The 23292-nt window shown below is 40.9% G+C and overlaps 3 protein-coding genes across 3 annotated transcripts; 1 reads left to right on the top strand and 2 right to left on the bottom strand.

Moving 5' to 3' along the window:
• Positions 1-8607: 8607 nt before the first annotated feature.
• On the bottom strand, positions 8608-13969 carry LOC129410562 (uncharacterized). The gene has a single exon (XM_055159026.1). The coding sequence runs from the start codon at positions 13967-13969 to the stop codon at positions 8867-8869; it is 5103 nt and encodes a 1700-aa protein (XP_055015001.1). The 3' UTR covers positions 8608-8866.
• A 1467-nt stretch (positions 13970-15436) lies between these two features.
• On the bottom strand, positions 15437-16365 carry LOC129410561 (mucin-2-like). Its single transcript, XM_055159025.1, has 2 exons — positions 15555-16365; positions 15437-15441 (listed from the first exon to the last, which is right to left on the bottom strand). The coding sequence occupies exons 1-2, from the start codon at positions 16342-16344 to the stop codon at positions 15437-15439; spliced, it is 795 nt and encodes a 264-aa protein (XP_055015000.1). The 5' UTR covers positions 16345-16365.
• Positions 16366-18447: 2082 nt separating this feature from the next.
• On the top strand, positions 18448-23174 carry rmnd5b (required for meiotic nuclear division 5 homolog B). The gene is made up of 10 exons (XM_020928145.2): positions 18448-18602; positions 19766-19933; positions 20017-20159; positions 20230-20367; positions 20442-20542; positions 20628-20794; positions 20880-21045; positions 21123-21225; positions 21295-21449; positions 21531-23174. The coding sequence occupies exons 2-10, from the start codon at positions 19795-19797 to the stop codon at positions 21592-21594; spliced, it is 1176 nt and encodes a 391-aa protein (XP_020783804.1). The 5' UTR covers positions 18448-18602; positions 19766-19794; the 3' UTR covers positions 21595-23174.
• Positions 23175-23292: the final 118 nt, after the last annotated feature.

Below are 23292 nucleotides of genomic sequence, written 5' to 3'. Positions count from 1 at the left end.
GATAGATCTATATCGTCAGTTTTATATCATTTTAGATTTTTTGTTCTACCACAGGTCAGGGTACTCTTTATTTAAAATAGGGTTAGTGCCTCTTCTAAAAGCAAGGCAGGAAAAAAACATCCCACTTTCTGGTCTCTTCATAAAGTTGACTATAACAAAGTAACACGTACTTTCATGTACTGAATCTTTTTGGTTTGATGCTGCTCATTAGTTACTCCTCTGATAGTATGTCAGACATGTAGTTGCAGTAGTCACTCCAGGAAACTCTCCTCATCCTCCTCTGCCCTAACTCTTGTAACAGGAGTCGACTGTTCAGCCTCGCAGTGAATGGCCAATGTCACAACTGTAGATCTCCCATTCCTAAGACTACAACACTGACCTTCACACAATGCTGCTTTCAAAGGCCTAAATGTCTCCACTGCTGCGATCTAGGCCATTCCACTGTGTATGCATCTGTGTAATATGAACGGGGAATCCCTGACAACACAAGCCTGCAAATTGCAACATTTGGCCAACATAAGCTTTCTGTCAATTTAGATTCCATTTGGGACAATGTGGTTCTATTCACAGGAGTAAAACTTATGGAAAAGAAATGGCTTTGATTGCAGGAAAAAGAAGTCTCCAAAGTTTATTTTTCTGTTGCTCCTGGCGGACACTAGGAACCAGGAATACTTCACCAGTCTGAGTAGCGCCTCGTGGATTATGTGAAAAATGTAGCCAATGAGTGGGAGACATGTGACGTGGATATCGCTAGAAATATGAACCAATCTGCATCCTTGGTGCCACTTTGCTGACACACCAGTGCTGCCTCAATGATATAAACGCTCAGTTCCCCATGTAAAGTTTATAGGGCTGACATTTTAGATTATTGGGATAACAAGTTAACTACAGCAGCAGTAATGGAACCCCTGGGTTTTAAAAGTCCACATGTGTCCAATATCACTTTTACAGAATTCATAATTTTTAACACCTGCAACACTTTATATAGACCAGCAACTCCATTACATGACATAAAAAAACAACTGGCACATTAACAGCTCTCACTAATGATAGCATGGGTCAATTGTATCAGGTGATCTTGAAAGTTGTTTTTACAAATTTGATAGGGCTGTTGACTTGAGTATATAATGGAAGAGTGCAATGACATATAGACCACAGCATATTATTGTGGTATATTGGTGCTTTGCGGCTGACACTCACCTGTCCTCAGGGGTTGACCTGGGTTTGATGCTTGGGCCAGGTGAAACTAGTTTTTCCTGATGGGTATATTCTCTAGATACTCAGGCTTCCCTCTTCCACCTACGACATAATAGTACAATAGGTATTGCACAATAGCAATCGTGACCAAACTCTGGAGATGAGTCTCAACTGGACCGTGATTGCCAGTGTTCCTATTTTTATTTTGTTAGATTATTTTTTCAGACCAAGCATTAGTTTAAACTAAACAAACTAACTAACTAAACCTTGGTCTGAAAAAATAATCTAATAAAATAAATTATCAAATGACCAAATGAACCTTGTTGGACTACTCACTGCTCCTAACAGGTTGCCCCAGGGCATTGAAGGATCGGTCAAATGGGTCAGGGTGGGTCGCTGGATTTGAAATTTGAAGCGCTACTGCAATACTCACATAGTACTCAAGTTCAGTTAGCCCTTAATGTTCTCTCAATTGTCTGTTTCTCAGCTGTCAATGACAAATAAAGCCATTCCTAATGTTCATGGCTTATCAAAACATAACATGTATTTTCTTAATTGCTACTTATGACCCACAATTGCTACTTATGTGTTATGACACACAAATAGAGCAATGTTCTGTTTCAATGAGTTGTAACAACAATCATTTCTAGTGTATTAATAAATCTGTGCCCAGATTAAAGGTCATCACATTAATCCATAAATTGTGCAGTCTCTATATTGGTTTCTCATTATCAGATTTTCCTACCTGGTGCTGTATAGGTGTGTGGAGGCGTGACACACGTGCTGTGCCTAGGCATGTCCGTGAGCCTGTAATGACATCACACTGACAAACTACGTTTTTCGCAACTCAGGAATGTCCTACAGGAGGCTTCCTCCTCAACAGGAGCAGGCAGGTATTTTTCCAAATCAGACTCAGTATATTTCCTAAACTGGATGACCTAGAGCACATATATGAACACCTAAATAACAGACCATCTCATTATTATGCCCTTTTTTCTGCCCAATACATTACATTATTTTCAAAGTTTGAATAGTTTTAAATTTGATATAATTCCTGACACAGTAACATACAGTCCAGCTTGGGACCAGGACAAAATGGCTTGTAACTCTCTACTGCTGAATATAAGACACTGCTATTGTATATTTATAAGAAATGTTTAAGATTGCACTATGACTGGCCACAGAGTACAGCCATCAGCACATGCACAATTTATAGCACCAATCGTTTGAGCCCCTGTATGTGCGGTTTTATTTCACACGCCTCAGTTCATAAAAACACAGGCAGCTGTGATCTAAGTTTATTGCAGAAAGGAAGCAGCTTCAAGGCCATTTGAACAATGCACAATTTGTTTAGAATAAAATAATCACCAGTCTGTTTGATGAAGATGGGGTACTGCACAGATTATTGACGAGTTGGTGCATAGGCAGCATTCCCTCGACAGTCACTGTATTTAGGATGAGCCCCCTGCCAGGACCTGGATCGACAAACACTCATGACCTCACCCTCCAGGAGTCTTGTTCTTTCACAGGGCCCAGGACAGCAGGATAGTTGGCAGTGTTCATTTACAAATTAGTACGATGTCATTAAATGCAAAATACACCTAATCGCAGCCCTGCACTGACCTAATTTGAATGTTGTTTTTTTACCAAAGCCTTAAACTACTAGTGCAAAATCATGGACAACATGTTGGTGCCTCTCATCAGTAATAACTTACACCTGCGTTTGGACAATCGTTCATCTTACGTGGAGTTGAAATGCGTGCAGGGGGTTATTAATACTCCTGCAGTTAGGGGGATTTAAAATGCTATTAGGTTTCAATGTTTCTAAGCTCAGAGACAAATGTCCGTACATGGCACATTTCTTTCTCTCTTTTCAATGTGCTAACGACTTGGCCTTAACCAAAGGAGATGCCAGGTCAATAGAGCCATCGGCTGCAACCCTCTGTGTAAACACATGCCAAACATCACACTGGACACTTAAGACCCTCAGCACATTTACTATGTATCATTGCACTGGTAATCAAAAGCAAATCACAACAGTCATTTTAAAGCCACGATGAAGCATGAGTCTTTGTGTCTGAGACTGTCTGCATTTGTAAATGCATATCTGTCTATTTGCAGCATCAGACAGACGATCCAGTTTGTGTGACAGTTGATGAGTTATTCAGTCTGGGATGGGCTGATGTCATGCAGGTGCACAGTGCCAAGAGCTAAAGTCCATTTCAACATGAGATTTATTTAATTGCCCGTTTTATCACCGCTAACCTTTTCACATGAGCAGTAAAGATGTGTTTGCAGTGCACATGTGCATGTTCTGTGGTGAACACAAACTAGCATGCTATAACACACTGGTGTACCTATTGTTAATGCAGCGCTGTAGGTCCAGTAGTTTTGACCTGGGGCACCGCTGAGGTCAGATTGTGAGGTGTTTTAAATAGGCGAGCCCAGGATTGGACTGTGGTGAAAGATGGACCACACTTTCCCTTCCTCGCTCCCTGCCTGCCATTGCCTCTGTGCTGTGATGATGGATGCCCTGCCCTCTGTAAATATAGCCCTACCCCAGCTAGTTAGCATGACTGGCATGGTCCAGGCTGGTGGTCACAATCTAAATATATATCCAAAATAAATGCTTCCAGATTCAATTCTCATCTGTTGTTTATACAATCTTAAATGTTCATCAGAATTAACCATTTAGCTAAACTCATTCATTAACCAAACCAACATTATGAGAGGAGTGAACAGTGGCTGTATAATGTGCACAGAAGCTTTGCCCAGCGCTGTGGTGAGTGCAGTGCCAAGTCACAGAACTCGTAACTTGTTGCTATGGTTTCCATCCAAACTGTGTTTTTTTGTTTAAACCACTGATACTGTGGAATGAACCTGTGGGTGGAGAGAGGGCCAGCGCTCACAGCACACAGTAAGTGACGCAAGAACAGAGTTTATAGATTTAGATCCATTTAAGAGTACATTTAAAAGTAGTTTCAGGAGAGAAGTCACAAAAACCCTGAGACCACACTACACAGACCACACTACACACACAGAGGAACAATGGTGTTTCCCACAGGTGACCTGTCCACACAACCCTTATCAGACATCTGTGTCACATTCACACATCTAAAGCATCTCTATAAGCTCAGTCCAAAATACACAACTCACCCAGAACAGGACAACTGATCCATTGATATTGTTTTAGAAGATGCTTATCTCAGTGCTGCCTCTGCGCCATTGACAGGGAAGGAATCTCAATAACAATAGATGCCTCCTCCAATAGATGCCTCCTTCAAGATGACATATTTTACATGCATTAAACTGCAATTTTACCTCCACTATAACAAAATCTGTTAATTTGGTGTTGTTGTTGTTTTCAGCCCATTGTGTATTGTTAAAGTATATTTTCATGACTTGACAGTTACATAATTTTGTAAGCAGCCTCTCCATTATGTAGAAAATGAATTAGTAATTTTGCACAATATTCCTGATGTAGGGTGTTACCTGAAATAACCCATGAGGAGTGATGACAAATATGAGACAGTGATGTATTTCCCACACTGGCGCCACGCACAATTTAGATTTCCAAGCAACAAAACTAGTAAAGCAATGCAGAAGCACTTGTCTTATCTTGTTGATCCTGACACTAACTTCACGAAAAACTTTGTTGACTTTTTTTTTTGTTGTTGATCCTTACACTGACTTCACTGACAAAACTTCACGAAGACGAGTGGGTCTGGAACCATATCCTGTCTCCCCAATTTCAGAGACCGTGATTGACAAGAGGGTTGACCAATTAGAAAGACGCAGTCGTGCCAAAACAAATATGGGGGCTTAAAAAACAGCACAGAGCACATCATGGATTTTTGCAGAATCAACAATCGAAGGACCAAATTCTACTTTATGTAAAAGAAGTTATACTGTGTATATTTTGTTCTGAATGATACAAGAATTTTCTAAAGGAGATGGCTTCTGTTTTTAAGAGACAGATGCTCGAAATTAGCGGCTGTAGTTGGACTGTCCCAAGTTAGGACAGTGGTTTTTCACTCTATGGTCTGATTCCAGACCCTTCTGGATTCAAACAGATCGTAGAATTGACTAGCTGACCAAGTTTGTTTTAGGGCTTAGTATGCATTATTTGTAGCGCTGTTTTACCTTACCCTAGCTGAAAATGACCCTACCAATACCATTTGGAGTAGCTAGGGCAATTTTAACATTATAAAAGAGAAAAGTCATGGAGCAAGATAAACCAGTTGGCTTACTCATCAAAACATTTATAAATTATGAATTTTAACTAGGCTATTTAAAACCTGTTCTCCAGCAGTAATAGTAAGTACTTACGCATTTTACTAAATAAAGAAAAGCTTTTAAGACACTGAAACTTTTTCTTCAGTCAAACTATTATATTACTACTACATCTTCACATTGACATTTGTAGGAGGAGCTTGGGTGTTTTCAATTGCAGCTTAAGTTGACAACTTATTAACTTTGGGTCATATAACAAGGTTAATTTTAGACCTGGTAAACAGTGCAAAGTATGTGTTTGATTTGTGTTTCTTTTTCTTTGAAATAACAATTTGGCTGCAGTATTGAAACCTTTGTCTCTCTCAGACATTAATCTTTCCTATTTTGAACTGGTAAATCAAATATGATATATTAAATATTTAATATTGAAAATATTATTATATATTAAATATTTCCCGGCTCTTGCTAATAAACAGTGGTTCAATGTTTAATGGTGGTATAATTAAACTGGTGACTGTTTGTGAGGCCCTGGTCACCTCTGCATGACTCATTACTTTTACCTCACACTTCAACTATCTACTGACCCCTGCACACCATAACGTCACCAACCATGGCAACAAAAGACAAAAGTTTCCCATGCTAATATCAACCAGACCTGTCCGCAGCCTACTTCACTTAATGGTGCTGTCAAACTCAATATGTGGTACATTAAAAAGCAGAGAAGATCTTACATGACATGATATCAATAAGAATTTGGGCTTGTCATCATCTCATAGTGATTCAGGAGGCCGGTAGTAAAAGTCTGACATGCACTCTCCTTCTCACTCTCTCTCTCATTCCTTCCATTCCTCATTGATCGGCTGCGCTTGGCTGAGACTGCGGGTAAAGTGATCAGGCAGTGACCTCATCTGTGGCTACCTCATCCCTACGACGGGATAATGCAGACTGTTTATGTGAGTGAGAACGGCCCTCTTATGTCGGGATGGGGAGAACCTCAAGTTCAGAGCAATAATTTCCTTCTCAGACATTCAGGTCCCAGGACACTTAAAGGACCAGACTAGTCTAGACCAACGATTTCCACTACAAATGAAATATGTCTAAGAAATGTTTACATATTTTAGAGGGGAAAGTCCCTTTAGACAATGGTTTCTATCAAGACAAGGCAATTTAATGCTTTTTGTCCTACATTTCTGCCACATTACAAATAGCAATAAAATATAGATAAAATGGGATACAGTATAAACTGTATATACATGGAAACTTCAAAGCTAAAAAGTAGCCCTCATCGACAGCAGGATTTGAATGTTTATTGAATGTTTGAAACCAGAGTTATGTTAGCACGAGTCAAAATTTGTCCTCTTTCATGCCTTTACAGCAAATACTTAAAATATATATTTAAATGGTTACAGTAAAGTAAGTAAAAAACACTATATGAAGTCTGATCATGTCTGGCGCAATTGGCTGAGAAAACATCTGCTTTAGACCAATGTGACAACAACACAGATGGTAAAGTAACTGTAGAAATTAATCATAGGAGGTGACGCAGTCACAGGTACACACCACCTGGTGGACACACATGCTCTGACAAGAGCTAGTCTGACAACACTTAATATTGTTACTAGGAAATTAGGCGCTCAGGGGCCTTCCCTTATCTCTGTAACAGCCCCACCCACTTCCTCTCGGATGTATGCCTAATATGGGCATGCTCGGGCAGGTATGATAAACATACAACTACATTTCTAACATGTGTTGAGCTGCATCTTTCAAAGGCTTTTTATTGGCAGATATAGTCTATAAACATGCATTATGGCTTGGTTATGAGGTATTTAGCACCAACAAGTAAAAAAATGTGTGATAACTTAGATAGCCATGGAGGCATATTTTATGTGTTTGTTTTGCATTGTTATAACACTAAAACTTTTGTACTGACGTTATGCTGTTGAAGTATATGTTCAGCAGCCATAAAGGTAATAATAAATTAGAAATATAAAACATACAACTACTCATTTACCAAACATCAACTGAAGTTTTTGCTTGACAGGCACAAGTCACATTGCTAAAAATAAAACAAAAATGTCAGGAAACACACAACAGATTTCATTCTCTCTTTGTCTTCTTTTATCTTGTCCCCTGCCCATGCCACCTACATTCTAGATAATACAAAAACAACAGGGAGAAAGGCGTTTTCCACTCACCATCAAGATCCTATGGATACACATCAAAGTCAGTGCCTCCTACTCAGGGTGTGGTAAAGAAGGGACTACTGCTATGCATTATGCTGTAAGGATGCTAAAAGAAGTAAAACATGCATTGTCAAAACTTATAGTGAGTTAATTCGGTCAATATATTAAGAAAGTTGATATTGATAAATAAACTCAAAAGCCAACTAATGGTAATCAATCACTTTTATTTATAGCACATTTAAATATAGTAACATATAAAAATACAACAAAGCCATGCACTACTGTTCCACTACCATGTACTACTGACATGGTATCTGCTCAAATAGTCCCATAATAATAACACTGGACCAACACATTTGTATAAAATTAAAGAATAACTTCTGGCTGTCAATCAAGATGTGCCATGTTTCTCTATATATTCAAGTAACAGTTTAAACTACGTGGTCCTGAAAGGTTCAAAACATCAGATTCAAATGTATGGATAAACTTAAGCCAAACTGGATGTGCCCCTAACAGCAGTAGTGACCTTATCTAGTAGAAAGAAACTCTTGTGAAGTGTCCTCAGACCCCAGCTTCTCAGTCCTTTCTGATAGGGGCATCAAAAACTTCACTGGTCTTTGGCGCCATCTAGAGGGTTTACTTCAGAGCACATGTATAGTACAACTGACTTAAGGCTATATTATTCAACTTCACTAAATCATCACTTTAGTGGATGTTGATCTTCCATAAGCAAAAGCTAAAAACACTGTCAACAACTGATTAAGTATTTTATTGATAATGCTTATTTTCGTGTTATTTATTTTTGGATTATTATTACTATTATTATAGATGTATACCCTAATGTTGTGAATATGTAAGAAGTTGAGACCTTTTTGTAAATAATCATATTCCATTTATTATAATTTTGTTGCAAACATCAGGTGACACTCATCTGACAGTAATAAAATAAATATGAAAATATATCAGATGAACAAATATTAACAGTGCCTGCTCAGTACCACAAATTATAATAGTTGTGAAAAAGTCTTGTATTATTTGAGGATGCTTCATAGAAAATCGTGTTACATTTTTAACCATCAACACAGGATTTCTCCAAGCAGCATATCAAAAAAGCAGTACCAAATGAAAATCCAAAGATTGGTGTCCTCAATAGGAATAAGAAAACTCAAATAACAGCAAGCTAACATTAGACAGTCCCCCTCTATATCCTGTGTATTTTAAACTCTGGAGGCTCCAGAAGGGCGGCCTCTATTTCAAGAGCGTTTCCCCCCACTAGGGGGAAGGTTAGAAGGGTGTTTGTGATAGTAGTCGGGAGGGGTGGGATTGGGGCTTGCATTCATTCCTGTGGGCACATAGTACATGCCCTCCAGGTAGTTGGGATCCACTGGTGGATGGCCCTGGGTCTCAGATTTGGGTCCCTGACCAGGAGGATTCCTATAGCCCACCCCAGGCCCATGTGGGTGCATGGGGGCTACAGCAGAAGACTCGGGGTAACGGGGTGGCTGAGGCTGGGCTGGAGGGGCTGTGTAGGGCATGTACTGTGGAGCTGCCGCATACATGTTGGTGTTGTGAAGAGGGGGATAATTAGGTGCTGAGGGGGGGTACAAGCCTGAGTGGGACATGGCCTGCTGAGGGATGAGTACTTCCACATACTGACCCGTCTCGGGGTCAAACAGCATCTTCCTCAGGGGCTGAACAGGGACCTCGATGTAAAAATACTTCCCTGTTTCTGGATCCATTAGCACACGTCGAGGCGTTTGTCCATAGTTGCTCTCAGAGTATAAACTGGAGCTGTCACCTCCATACTCTGAGCCATATGAAGGCCCTAGAGTCTGAGGTGCACACAGATAGTGTGGGTCCATGTGAGGGAGACCTGGAGAGTGGCTGTGGCTAGGATCTGGGTACGGAGCCCCTGCCATCACTGCTGCAGGCTGCTGAGGGGAGCGGTGCACTGGAGGTCTACGGGGATCAATATGTTGGGCTGGTGGCAGGGGCCGCTCAGCAGAGTAAGCATGCATAAGTGATGGGTGAGGAGGACATGCAGGAGGCTGGTGCAGAGGCGGGTATAGTCCTTGTGGTGGGCCAGGACCAAGGGGGCTAGCTTTGGGAGAGGTGGGCTGGTATGTCACTGGTTGAGGGTCAGATCTACAGTGGTGAGGCCGGAGGGCAGGCTGGGTGACTGGGTAATGTCCTGGAGAGTGTGTTGGGGCAGGTGGGGTAAGATTGTGCGGGCTGTTGTGAGGATGAGGCAGACTTGGGTGTGAGGGGCAGCCAGTTGTGCAGGAGCATGGAGGATGGCGAGATGAGGGTTGATAACGGCTTGATCTTGGAGGCAAATCTGGCAACCTGAGAGGACTGAAGCTTTCTCTGTCATCATAGCTTGGCGGGTCATCAGAGGCATAAAAGTGCAGGTTGTTTGTTTTTTGGGAGCATTCATTTGAAAGTGATCTGTGATAAGTCTGGCGGATATATCCAGGGCCTGTGGAAATAGGAGCAGGTTGTACATTATCTGAAGTGTCCATTGTTGCTGGTTCATGAGGATATGGCATCCTAAGATGTGGCTGTTGGTTGTTTGAATCCATAGCAGCTGTTTGGCTGTTCTGGATGGCCCCTGTCTGGGCAGGTACTTGGGGTTGGTGTCCTGTTGCATCAGAAAGTGTAGATGAGGAAATGGTAGGACCACTAACTGTTCCAGGAGCTGGAGGTAAAGTGGGATGCCTTTGTATGTATCTGGAGTTCTGTGAGTGAGGCCCTGGTCGCTGCTGTCTGTCTGCCTCTGTGTCCTTCTCTGATGATGGGGGCTGGGCTGAGACATTAGAGGAAGCCGTTGGTTTGTTTGGTGGAGGTTTAAGGCTTGACACTGAAGACACAGCGACCTTTCTTGTATAATTTGAAGTGGAGTCATTGGGAATCTTCCTATAAATTGTTGGTGAAGACACAACAATTGTTTGTGATCTATCTTCTGTGTGAGGTTTTGAAGATACAGGGGGCAGTCTCTGTGTCTCATTTGGCATTGCTCCTAAATCTAGAGGTTTAAACTTGCAGCTTGGTTTGGGTGGAACAATTGGCTTTTGAGAATTTTTAGCTACTGATTTAACTTCGATGGCTTGATGTCTACTATTTCCTGAGATACTTGTAGTTGTATCTTGTTTATTTGTTTCTTTGGACATTGACTTAACTTCTATCGGCTGAGGTTTGAATCTCCGTACTGCAGGAGATCTTGGAGGAAATGTTGGATCTGATCTTTTTAAAGTCTCAAAGTCTCCTTGTGCTCCTTGTTTGTTTGCAGGTGGTGGCTCTGTAGCAGATTTTGGTGGCAAATGGTGTACTTTATTAGTTGAATCCAGTTTAGCAGAGGTACTCTCTGCTTCTACTGTTTTAGTTTCAGTGTTGCTTGGCATTGCTGTAGATCCAGATGTAGCAGATGAAGAGGAGAATGTTCTTTCTCTGTGAGTCTCTCCTGAAGTCTGAAGAGGAATCTCTAAGCAGTTCACATGTTTAGATGGGGCACTTTTACTGCCACCTGCATTTTGACCCTCTCCCACAACTGCTCCAATATCAGCCTGATAACCTTTCTCTTTCAGTAACATTGAAACTGAGTGTCCACTGCCACCAGGAGTACTCGAAAGCCCAGGTGATGAAGCTGGGACAGTTCTTGGAAACTCCTCATGAGTTGGAGAAGCAGCCCGCTTAGTTCTGCTGTTGTCCCGTATTAATACAATAGCAGTTGACACTTCTCTTTCTTTACTTGGCATTTTGGGGATACCGCCCAGCATTGGCCTGTCTGCATACTGGTGTGTCAATATGTGTTGTTTTTCAACAACTGTACTTACTTTATCCTTACTCTGAACATCAAAACTTGTACCATCTTCATTTTTTGTCTCATTTACATTGTGTAATGGTGTCTCAGTAATAGGCTGTGTATCAGTTACCGTCTTCATGTCTGTTGGAGTTTTACTTTTATCTTCTTTCCAGCAAACAGCCTTGTATTCTATTTGCATTGGTTGTGAATGAGGTGTCTGTTCTTTGTGCTGAATATTCGTTTCATCTTTTGTTTTAATGCTATTACTTTCTTTAGTTTCCTCATTTAACTCTGTTGTTTCTTTCTGCCACACCTCTTGCGACCCCATACTCTCCTGTTGGGTGACCTCCCCACTGTTTTCCTTTGAGGTTTGTTCCTTGGTAAAATCTGTGTCATCTGAAGCAGTCGCACTGGTTGCTTTGAAAGAGAGATTGTACGTATTTTTCACAAGTCGCCTCACATCTCGAACTCTGTGTATAGGCCCTTTCACTTTGTCATCCATTTGGTCGTCTTCTATTTTATCATTAACACAGGTTTCCACTTTCTCATCTGAAATGAAAGATTTGTTTTCATTTTCAGGTGTAATGGAGACATTGAGGGAGGCTTTCTTCTTTTCCAATGATGATATGGAAAAGTTATTTGGGCTTTTTGGCTTGTATGAGGGTTGGACACCCTGCTGCGCTTGTCTATGAGACTGTGTATTTTCACATTCCTGCTCTCTATTTGTCATCGTGGCATGTCCAGTAGACGAGGCACAGGTTTCAGTGGTAGGACCTGAGTTCCCAGCAGTGCTACTTGTTGAGTCATCGTGCTCTGTTTCCTTCCACATGTGAATGTTATCAGAAACTGCTTCACAGGGTGTCTCTTTGAGTTCTGATTGTAGTATTGCTGATCTGGTCTCAGCTTCAGCCTCTTCACTGTCAGCTATTGAAAATGTTACACTTCTGTTACTATTAGTTGAACTTGGTCTATGACTTGATTTTCCTTTTAAGTTTTTCTGTCTCCCAACCTCATCTTTAGTATTGATGTCACTTCTCCCTCCAGAGGTGTCAGATAACATGCTAGAGTTTGACTGAAGACTCGAACTCAACAGATGCATGTCAGGTTTGGGAGACTTTGAGGACTCAGCTTTTGTAGTTGAGACACTTTCATCCAACTCACAAGGCTCTTCTTCTCCAGTTAGCTCATCACTCTGCATCTTTTTAGTCAATACACTCTTAATGAGACAAGTGGCAATTTTAGTCTTAGAACATGACTCATCAAATGAAGAAGATTTTTGAAGTTTAGATTTTGTGACATTTTGGTGTTTGTCAGGAGGTGAACTCTCTTCATAAGGCTCTGGATCCAGTGAGGATGCTGGTGTAGAGTGCTGTCTTAATAAAGTCTCTCTCTGATGAGTGTCTTGAGAAAAATTATCCATCAGTGGGATGCCAGGACTGCTGGTCTCACTGCTTTCATCTTTTGATTCAGTGGTGTCTCTCCTTTTTAGCTGAATCTGTCTTTTAGGTACTCCTCTTCTGACCTTCCTAGAGTCCTCTTTTTCCACAGCCACATCAACACACTCAAAGCTTCCCAACTCATAGCACCTGGAAGGATCCAGCCCATCTGAGGAGTAGGCAGATGGTTGTTGTAGCGCAAATTCATCATTGTCCAACATTTGGGCTGAGCCTCTAAAGTCAGCATAAGACAACCAAGGTGTACTGACCCCAGCTGGACTTTCCTGGGTAGATGGTTGAGAAACATTGGTAGAAGAGCGATGGCTTGAGTTGTACATGTCCAGATAGTCTACATCAGGGCTTGAGAGGCTGCTGAATGCCACGTCTGTAAACCACTTAACTTCATGGTCTGCCTCATCGAGCTCACTTCCCATGCTGGAGCTCGAACTCCTCCCAGGCTTATTTGTGGCAACACGTCCAGAAGAAGTAGTCTTGTGCTGAGTTACAGGGGGCTGAAGCCGTCTTCCAAGTCTTCCACTCCTAGTGTCAGGTTGAGAAGAAAGCCTGTGCACGGTCTGTTGTTGCTTTGGCTGTCTGGTGAGCTGGCTCTCTGAGCAGGAATGCACTGTTGGCAGACCTGGACGAGTATCTCTGCCTGTGAGAGCAGTGCTGCGACACACAGGGCCTTTTCTATTCTTGGCATTGAATGACAGCTCAACCTGTTCCTCTCTGTAACTGCCATCTCCATGCCACCCCTCCCCCTTTTCCCCCTTTTCTGGGATTTGCTCCTCCCTCTTTCTCTCTCTATACATCTCACAATCCTGCTGCTCCTGATCTGTTGCACTCTCCTGCAGCTGCAGTCCCCTTTCCATCTCTTGTGGCCTCCTCTTCCTAAACCAGTCTTCTTGGCTATTATTAACAAGGTCATGATGGGGGATTTCCGTATTTGTCACCACTTTCTTTAAATTAGCACTGGGTAGCGATGTTTTAACTTGAGGAGGGCTGCGGCCTCTGGTTTGCCACTGTCTGTAGGGCTTTTCAGGGGCAATGATGTGGACAGGTGTAAATCTGGTGAGTGGTGGAGAAGGTGTTCTCCTCTTCTTTACATGGCTGGCCATGTTCTCTCTTAAATTACTTTTGTTTTCTGCTCCAACTGTTCCTGATAGCTGCCTTCTAAAAGGCTTTGGAGTAAGATTTATATTGAATGTGTTGTTACTTGGAGGTGACTGAGAGTAATTAATAAACTGAGACTGTGGTTTTTCAATTTTTTAACTGGCAAAGCTGTAATTTCCTTGGGTACAGGTAAGATGTTTTTTTTGTTGACAGGTAACACAGGATCAGTTATAGAATAGTTCACAACAGTAGGGGATTTTTTACAATCACCTTTCCCCTCACTATAATAAAGATCTATGTCTCTTTTTTCTGCATATATATTTGAACCTAACTCAGCTGCAGACTGCACTTCACTTGTTGTCTCTGTGGCTTCTGATTCTGATAAACACACTGGTAGAGGAGAAAAACTTGGAGTCACAGGCAAAACACTTCTGATTTTTGTTGCAATTGCATCAGAGTCTTCACAATGCAGTTTAAATGGGGATGTTGGCTGTGTAGACACTTCAGTTTCTGCTACATCAGTTGAAGAATGGAAGTTTTGTTGTTCCACAGATGTGTCATTAAAAGAGTGAAACTTATTATGTTCAGATAGTGTTTCAGATAATAGCCGCTCAACAACTTCAGAATCTGGTGATGAATTACAAATGTGGTGATGTGAGAGACTTTGACCAAGTGGAGACAAAGGGCTTTGACTTCTTATTTCTGGGGAAGGTGTTTTATGTCTGTCTTCAGACTGTTGTTGTGACTGCAGTTCAAACACAAGTGAACTGTGAGAAGAGTACCTGCTTGGACTACAGTCTCCTGGTATGGGTGATACAGGAAGACAAGGTTCTTCTGAAAAAGCAGGAGAGGGTTGGTCTGCAGGTTGAACAACGGAATAAGATATGTTTGAGATGTGAGGGGATGCAGGAAGCTCAACTACAGGTGAGTCTGAGCAAGGCTCAAAAACAGGGCTCTTAAGTTCATCTTCCAATTCAGGTGAAGAAGCTGTAATCCTGATTTCAGGAGATGTGGCTTTATCTATACAAACGACAGGTGAACACGCGGGAGATGGGGACAAATGGGTCACTATGGGTGAATACAGTGAGGTTCTACTTGCCGGTGGAGTGTACTTTTCTTGACGGGAAAGTGCAGCAGTGGGAGATCTAGTTGCAGTACTGTGGGGTGAGCTGGGGCTGAGTCGGCTTGGTGAAGGCGTTGGACTGTTTAGCCTTATTATTTCAGATGAAATATTCCCTGGCTCAGGTGATGGTGCGGGTGAGTTTACAGGTGAGGGAGATGTATATTGTAGGTCAGGTGTGGACACTGTATCATTTGTTTTCAGTGGCAATGTGTCTAGCTCAACAGAGACCGTTATGTCTTCTTTGACATTTATAGGACTTGAAATAGGTTCAGGGGTCTGAGGATGGTCATTTAATTCTGGTGTGGAGCCTCTGCTTAATAGATCATACACTGAGATTCTACCTCTTTGCTCAGGCTGCGGAGATAACAGAATGTCAGTTGATGATATAATAACTTTAGGCTGAAAGTTTAATGGTGCAATAACCTTATTTGGTGGCTGCTCAGTAAAGTGGGATGTCTTGTGGTTACAGATGCTCTCTGATTCTGAAGATATTTCCCAAAAATCAGGTTGTGTGGTAACAGATGCAGAGGAGCTGACACAGTTTTCCAACTCAGGGGTGGGAGTGTGCTGTGACAAACTGCTATGTCTGTCCTTAGAAGCAGGAGTAGTTCTCCTGCTTTCTGTTTCAGAGAAACCTTTTCTTGAGCTTGAGGGTGAAGGTGTGTACCTAACATCAACTAAAGATGAAGATAAAGAGTTACAACTTCCCTCTAGGCTGTGAGTTTGAGGGGTTTTGTTCTCTGGTAATATCCCATCACAAACTGTTTTGAGGTCTGGACTTTCTGCCTGTTCCTGAGGTACAGGGGAAATACTGCAATGTGTCGTGTTGGTTGTTCCAGGAAATTCAGGAGGTGTCTGTTCTTCTTTTAAACTTTGTAAATGAGGACAGTTCTGCTTCTCATTTGGGTCCTCAAGCCCCTCCTCTTCTTCACTGGAGCTATGAGCTGTATGATAAGAGGAGGAGTCGTTATTGTCATCCAGTGTGGGTGAGGCCACCGTAGGTTCCCCCACCTCTGTCTGCTGTGGGCTAAAAGCTGCTGAAGCGGGACTGCTCGAAAGTGAAGCTGCTTCACAGTCGTCTCCAAAAATGTCACACAGGCAGGTGGTCTCAGAAATGGCACTGCGCTGGCTGGGCGTATTAATAATGTCAAAGATCTCTACGTGGTTAGGAGTACCGTCACGGTGACAGAGAGAAAAGGTGCGCGGTGCACTGCGCAAAAAGGAGTAACTGTCCCCTTGGAGAGTCCAGCTGTCCATCTCTAAACCACAAGCTCCAATTTCTGTGGCCAGTGCAGTCGCCTCTTCTGGGCTGCTCTGGGCTCAGGTCCTGGTCTGCAAAAGAGATAAAGTTACCTGGAGAAAGTGTAGCTAATTATTTCATAACTGTGAATTTATGTGAAATTATCCTGCATGGACATGTGTGAAAACAATATAATTATATAAATACCTAACTATTAACTTTAATACTTAACCTTATTGTACTCAATGAACCTATCCCAGCTGTTATACATATATTAAACTCATCTCTTTTGTCTAAGTTACATTGCATCCATTGTAGAGCAAGCAGTAAAAAATTATTATCATGACAGATTAAAATATGCACATTATTCTGTGCATTCACAGTCAGTCCATAATTCTGAGTGTATATATCTTCATCTTTTACAAAGAACAAAAGTGATTTGCTGTACCTTTGGCCAAGGATGGCTATCCACTATCCATAGGGACTTAAGTTTCTCTGCTCCACTTCCAGCAGGTTGTCTTAATCCACAGCAAGCTCAAAGACAGAAAACCTCTGAAAAACAGGATCCACTCAGCTGCCCAAAACTCATAGACCTGCCACTTTGACTAGACTGTGTCAGTATGAAAAAGGCACTGCCATGTTGCAGACTTCATCTTCTTCTGACACTGCTTCTCTGACTTCCCATGATCCCTTTCCCCCTCCCATCCAGCCACAGGACAGGCAGCCGTTTAACCTAGATCTTTCTCCTCCAGCATGAGTTCTGGTTGGGCTTTCCTGTGAGTGCAGGGCTGGGGTACAGTGGGACTGGCGGGGTGGGTTTATAGTTAGCAGCAGGTGCTGATTCTGCTCGGACAAATAAGAGCGCCTGGAATCTGACACTTAGCGCCAGCTCAGTCACAGGGCGCCTCTATATATAGGGCCACATTATCAGGATAGATAGCCAAATTTTCAGACATATTTCAAACTGAAGAAAAACTGCATTAATTGTTGAGAGACCAATACACCAATAGTACTGGTCTGAGCATTATTTGCTAAAGTAAACCATTGGAATATTATTCTTGCAGTCTATTTGGGGGGTGAACAATGGGTTAAAGGTCAGTACAGTCTCTGGGTAATGTGTAAGCAAGCTCACAAGCTAAAGCAGAAACCATGTTAGCAGACTGGACTTGCATAAATCTGTTAAGTGGAATAGCATATTGAAAACTGACAATACTGAAACAACATTTTTGATTGTATGCCCACCTCTCTGGCATATTAATTAAATTAAATTATGCACGGTGACATGATGACAATGTCTGATAAAAGTGAGGTTTGATTCCATTTATTCTGTACATGATTCTCAGTTTTTGTGTTCATGAGCTTAAACAGCTTGAACAATGTGAACATTGCTGCTATATTGATATTGATTTGCCATGAGTATGTTTTGGTATAGCCTATTTTAGTAAATTATTTTGTGACAATGCAACACATTTGATATATTTAGTTTTTATGTGTTTGTCCGTCTACAGTCTGTGGTTGAGAGTCCAGTTAACTCCCATTATTTGATTCACAGGATAAAAGAAAAAAAAGTACATAGTAATATACCTATATTAGTAGTAGGCCTACTTAAATCAGACCACCAGACCATTTGAATGAAGTCTATTATGTTGTTGCACAGGCGTCTATGCCGCAGATAAAACAGAACTCTTGTGGTTAATGCACTCAAAGGGAAAGAATGATCAGCCCTTATGGCTAGCTTAGATTTGCATGACTGCATAACAGATAGATTAGTCATACTGTCCCATTCATACAAAGACCTCAGCCACCCTTTGACCAATCTGCTCTTCACTCAAAAGAATGCAAGTCTATTTATGGCCTAATCTAGCAGATTTTAAATGTGACTTTCAGACGCAACTATTTTTTTCAACACTGAGTTGCAGCACAGCCATCTAGTAATACGTTTATTGGTTACTGTTAACTGTAATTTTAGCCATTTTTCATATTTTTAAGTAGAGTTGTAGGGGAGGTGTAGCGAGCCAAGCCAAGACACTAATAATTCTCTATAAATCCTAATTTGTCTCATAAACAATTGGTATTAATGGCAACTATTTCAAAACTCACCAACTAACTAAACTGCAAAAATGATGGTCTCACCTGTGTTTTAATTTGAAAATTAGCCCAGACACAGTGCGCGACACAGGAAGATCCGCAGTCTTCTAGCTAGTGAAGTGTTGTCAAACAAGTAGCTAACGCTAATGTCGGCTAACTAGCCAGTACGGGTTAATTATCAAAAAGGGTGAGTCGAAACGTAAATTTCTTTCTTAAAGCAATGTACCATATCAAAATGTAACTTCAGTACTACGAAGACACGACTATTGTCTGTCTTTAGATACATAACTTCAACTTGAAGCTTGCGCGTTGTTAGCTGTTAGCAATGGCTAGCTTTTCCAGCTAGGAAATTAGAGACAGCAGGGCCGTTTGTTTATGTTAGCCGACTGGTGATTCTTCTGTCTTCGTTAATCCCAATTTATTATCCGATTGCGTTCCCTTTTTTAATCTGAGTGACAATAGATATTAATGTGTGAAGTTAGAACGGTAACGACGACATTTCAAAGTTTGCGGTGAAGATGACGATGTGTGTTCGCTGTCTTTCTGTCTACGCTTGGTTTGGTAGACATTTTCTATAGCTTACTGCTAAGGAGCTATCTAATTTAGCCTTTTGGGTATGAGTCACCCAAAAGTACAGTTGTTTTGAAGAGAGCCTACTAATGTTCAAATTTATTTTGTCAACAATTTTCTCATACAAGACAATTTCTCATACAAGATTAGTATTTTACCATTAATAACACACACAAGTAACAAATCACCGAGAATAATGTGAAGCTAGCTGTTACTTAAATGTCAAATTGTATGTAATAATTTTCGTTGCGTGACCGCACAATGCCTAAACCAGATTTTCAGAAACAATAATAAAACAAATCACCAGCTAGTCTCGTTCATTATAAATGCCCTCCAGGTATTCATATTTACAAAGGAACTTTACTATTGCAAAAGCTGTTTTACCAGAACAGCGTGAATTAAAGCACATTGAAAATGATCTGGGATTTCTTGTTTTACTGTCCCTTGTATTATGACCTGTGTATTGTTTAATGTGTCTTATTGTCTGTTTACTATGTTGGATGACTAGAGACTGTCGTATTTGTTCAAATGTAATCTTTTTGATGACTCTATTGATATTGAAAGAATGGGCCCCTTGTAAAAGGACATTTTATGTTTGATGCAGAACTATAAACTCTGTCTACTTATTGTCACACTATAAGTTCATGTGGGCTGGGCATGGTGCATGACACTGTATAAGTTAAATAAACTAAACTTAACCAAAGTCGGAGTCGAAATTTAAAAAGTTAAATAAAACTGAAAATGATTTCCTGTGTAATTAATGTATGCTTTTCTTGTCAGTTGTTGTGTCTGAGTGAGTAGGCAAAAACATGGAGCAGTGTGCATGTGTGGAACGGGAACTGGAAAAAGTTCTCCATCGCTTTGTCATGTACGGCCATCAGTCTGAAGAGAGACTAGATGAACTCCTGCGCAGTGTTTGTGAGATACGTGCACAACTAGTAGCATTTGGTAAGAAGTTTGATTACCTAATTGTTTAGATGATGTTCACTGCATTTGAATTTATCTCTATGTTTTGTTTTGTGCTTAAATAGGTGTACAAGATGCAGATTTGTCTGTACTTTCTCAGACAATGACACAGTGCTGTAAGAACATTAAAGAAACAGTGCAAATGTTAGCTTCACGACACAAGGACATTCATGGCAGTGTGTCAAAAGTTGGCAAAGCCATTGACAGGGTAAATATGAAATTATGCAGTTATATTTACATTTATTTCTGTGCCTTCTGAAAAGTGTCTCCCTCTCCAGAATTTTGATGCAGAGATTAGTGCTGTGGTTGCAGAAACAGTATGGGATACCCCTGACAGGCAGAAATATCTTAGTGAAACAATAGTAGAGCATCTGTACAGACAAGGCATGCTCAGTGTAGCAGAAGATTTGTGTCAGGTAAATAATGCAAATTGTCAAAACACATCACACTGAAAAGAGATACTAAGAAGTTGTGCATTTTCTATTTTCAGGAGTCTGGAGTAGTCATTGATATGAGTATGAAGCAGCCTTTTCTTGAATTAAACAGGATCCTTGAAGCTCTACGAATGCAGGACCTCAGGCCAGCATTAGAGTATGTTTTTCTACTTACTGGTTTAAATAATTTAACTAGATATAGTATTGATGTCTGTCTGTTTTTTTTTGTTTTGTTTTTTTAGATGGGCAGTGACAAATCGTCAGCGACTTCTTGACCTGAACAGTAGTCTAGAATTCAAGTTACACCGATTGTACTTCATCAGCCTGCTCAGTGGAGGCATCAGCAATCAGGTGGAAGCTTTGCAATATGCAAGGCATTTTCAACCATTTGCTTCACAGCACCAGAGAGGTAAAGCTGAATCTCACTATTCTTCAGGAGATGAAGTTATGTTCTCATGGACTGTAGAATATACTATTGTTTTATCTTCTCATAGATATCCAGATTCTCATGGGGAGCCTGGTGTACCTGCGTCATGGCATTGAGAATTCTCCATATCGCAGTTTGCTTGAGCCAAATCAGTGGGCTGAGATCTGCAACATCTTCACCAGGGATGCCTGTGCCTTACTGGGTCTTTCTGTAGAATCTCCACTAAGTGTCAGGTTAGGTTCTTGAAGATGGATGACAAACAAATGTTAAAACTTTTAAAGTAATGTTAGTTTTTTTTCTCACGGTCTAGTTTTGCATCAGGCTGTATGGCATTGCCTGTGCTGATGAACATCAAACAGGTTATAGAACAAAGACAATGTAGTGGAGTTTGGACACACAAAGATGAGTTGCCCGTAAGTAATTTTCACAGTACCTGGTTATTCTTTACTCACATTGATTCACTAACTTTTTCTGTTGTCTAGATTGAAATTGATCTGGGAAAAAAGTGCTGGTACCACTCAGTGTTTGCTTGCCCAATTCTTCGTCAACAAACTTCAGAAAGCAACCCTCCAATGAAGCTCATTTGTGGCCATGTCATCTCCAGAGATGCTCTCAACAAACTCACCAACGCTGGAAAGTGAGTATCAGTTTTTGTGTGTTCATATTATATTAACTGTATAACTGTACTATGTATTGAATTGAGTTGTTCAATTTAAAGGTTGAAATGCCCATATTGCCCCATGGAGCAGAACCCGTCACATGCCAAGCAGATCTACTTTTGATACATTCAGTCTCTTCATGGATTTGGATGAAGTTCCCTGGAGCGTGAGGCATTACAGGAGCATTTTTGTCTTGCCCCTTTCCACAGATGGTCTATGGCCTTAATGTGAGCAAGGTTTTGTCCCTTTGCTCTTCTGGATGGCTGCGGTCATCTTGAAACGCCCATCTCCAACTAATATAGAGAGCCCAGCTGTGAAGGCACGACTAGAGCTTATATAGTGCCTCTATGGAAAGAACGATACATTTGGACATGCCTGTAGTTTTTTTGTTTTTGAAGTATATCACACATAAAGGTGTTTCTGGGCTTTTTACTGTTTGAATACGGTATGGAGGACTGCTTTAAGTTTTTTTTCACCCATCGTCTGAGGCAGTTTGATGAAAATGGATAGATGTACAGATTGTGCAAGGAGACTTAAGGCGAGGATCAGTCTTTTTCAATGATTGCACAAAAATCCTCTGAATGTTTGTGACAAACCCTGTTCTTAAATGCTGAGGGAATTTCTGGAGGACTGTCTTGAACTGATCCGTCACTCATTTCTCCTCCATAACTTTATAAAGCCGATGACGATCTTGTCACTGTATCCACACATTTTATCCACCACATTGACCTCTGCTACTGTCTGCAACAGCAAGATAGTTCACATTATATAAACCATTGACCTGTTTGATGTATGTATTTAACAAACAAAAAGGAAGCAAATATATACAATGTAATGTGCTTTGTTTTTATTTTTTTCACAACCTCAATTAACCACTATAAGCATTACTGATATTGCTACAGCATGGGTTTCAGAACTAACATCCCTGCCCTCTTAGCCCTGGACTGTGTGTCTATTGTGCTCTGTGCAAACTGAAGGTGTGAAGTTGTGTGATGGTAGCAGTAAGTCCCGACTCGCAGTAACTTTAGGCTTGTGGTTCGGCCTTCCTTGTGGGTGGTCCTTGTTGCTGTTGTTTAGTACACAGTTAAAACCAAGGGCCTCCGATACACAGATTTGGCTGAACATTTATTCCATGCATATCCTCAGGGTTTATTGTCACTTCATCCCACAGTTCACAAGTAGTAATTAAGATGTACATCTAGGTATATAGCATATATTGGAATATATAATACATTTTCCACTGAGGAGACTGTTGAAAATGTGTAAATATACAAATAGTTATCTTACAGAATACACAAGGCATCTGGATGCTCATTCATTTCCAAAACAAAACAAGTTTCTGTTTTCCTCTGAAATATTGTGATGTCACCTCAATTTGTTGAGGCTTATTTATCACTTACTGCACCAGCATAGATCGCAGTTCTTGAAATACTACAATAACACACAGTCATGAGACAAAATTAAAGATGAGCATCCTTTGAATGGGTTACAGCATGTTATGTTTGGACTTTCTTTGTTTCCTGGCTTGCTCTGGTTGACAATCACTGATGGCTTTTCAGAGGGTCCCTCATTTAGATTGCTAATGCCCTGTGATTGACGTTTCTGCTTTATGTGTGTAATGACTCCTTTACTGTAAATCTCTATGCTCTACCATGTTTCATAAACTTGCAGCTGAAAATAAAGTAAATTTATACTACATCAAATCTGTACTGGCTTTTAGTTTTAGGACCACTTGGTGGCACACTAGAGTTTCAAAATGCCATGTTTACGAGTGAGACTCAAATCATGTACTACTACCATCCTCCTACATGTGTCAAACCA

The sequence above is a fragment of the Boleophthalmus pectinirostris genome, unplaced genomic scaffold, assembly GCF_026225935.1.
Source record: "Boleophthalmus pectinirostris isolate CB_2022bp ecotype Guang Dong unplaced genomic scaffold, ASM2622593v1 HiC_scaffold_23, whole genome shotgun sequence".
Lineage (NCBI taxonomy): Eukaryota > Metazoa > Chordata > Actinopteri > Gobiiformes > Gobiidae > Boleophthalmus > Boleophthalmus pectinirostris.
Note: the sequence above shows the minus strand (reverse complement) of the source record. Positions and strands in the feature narration are given on the sequence as shown.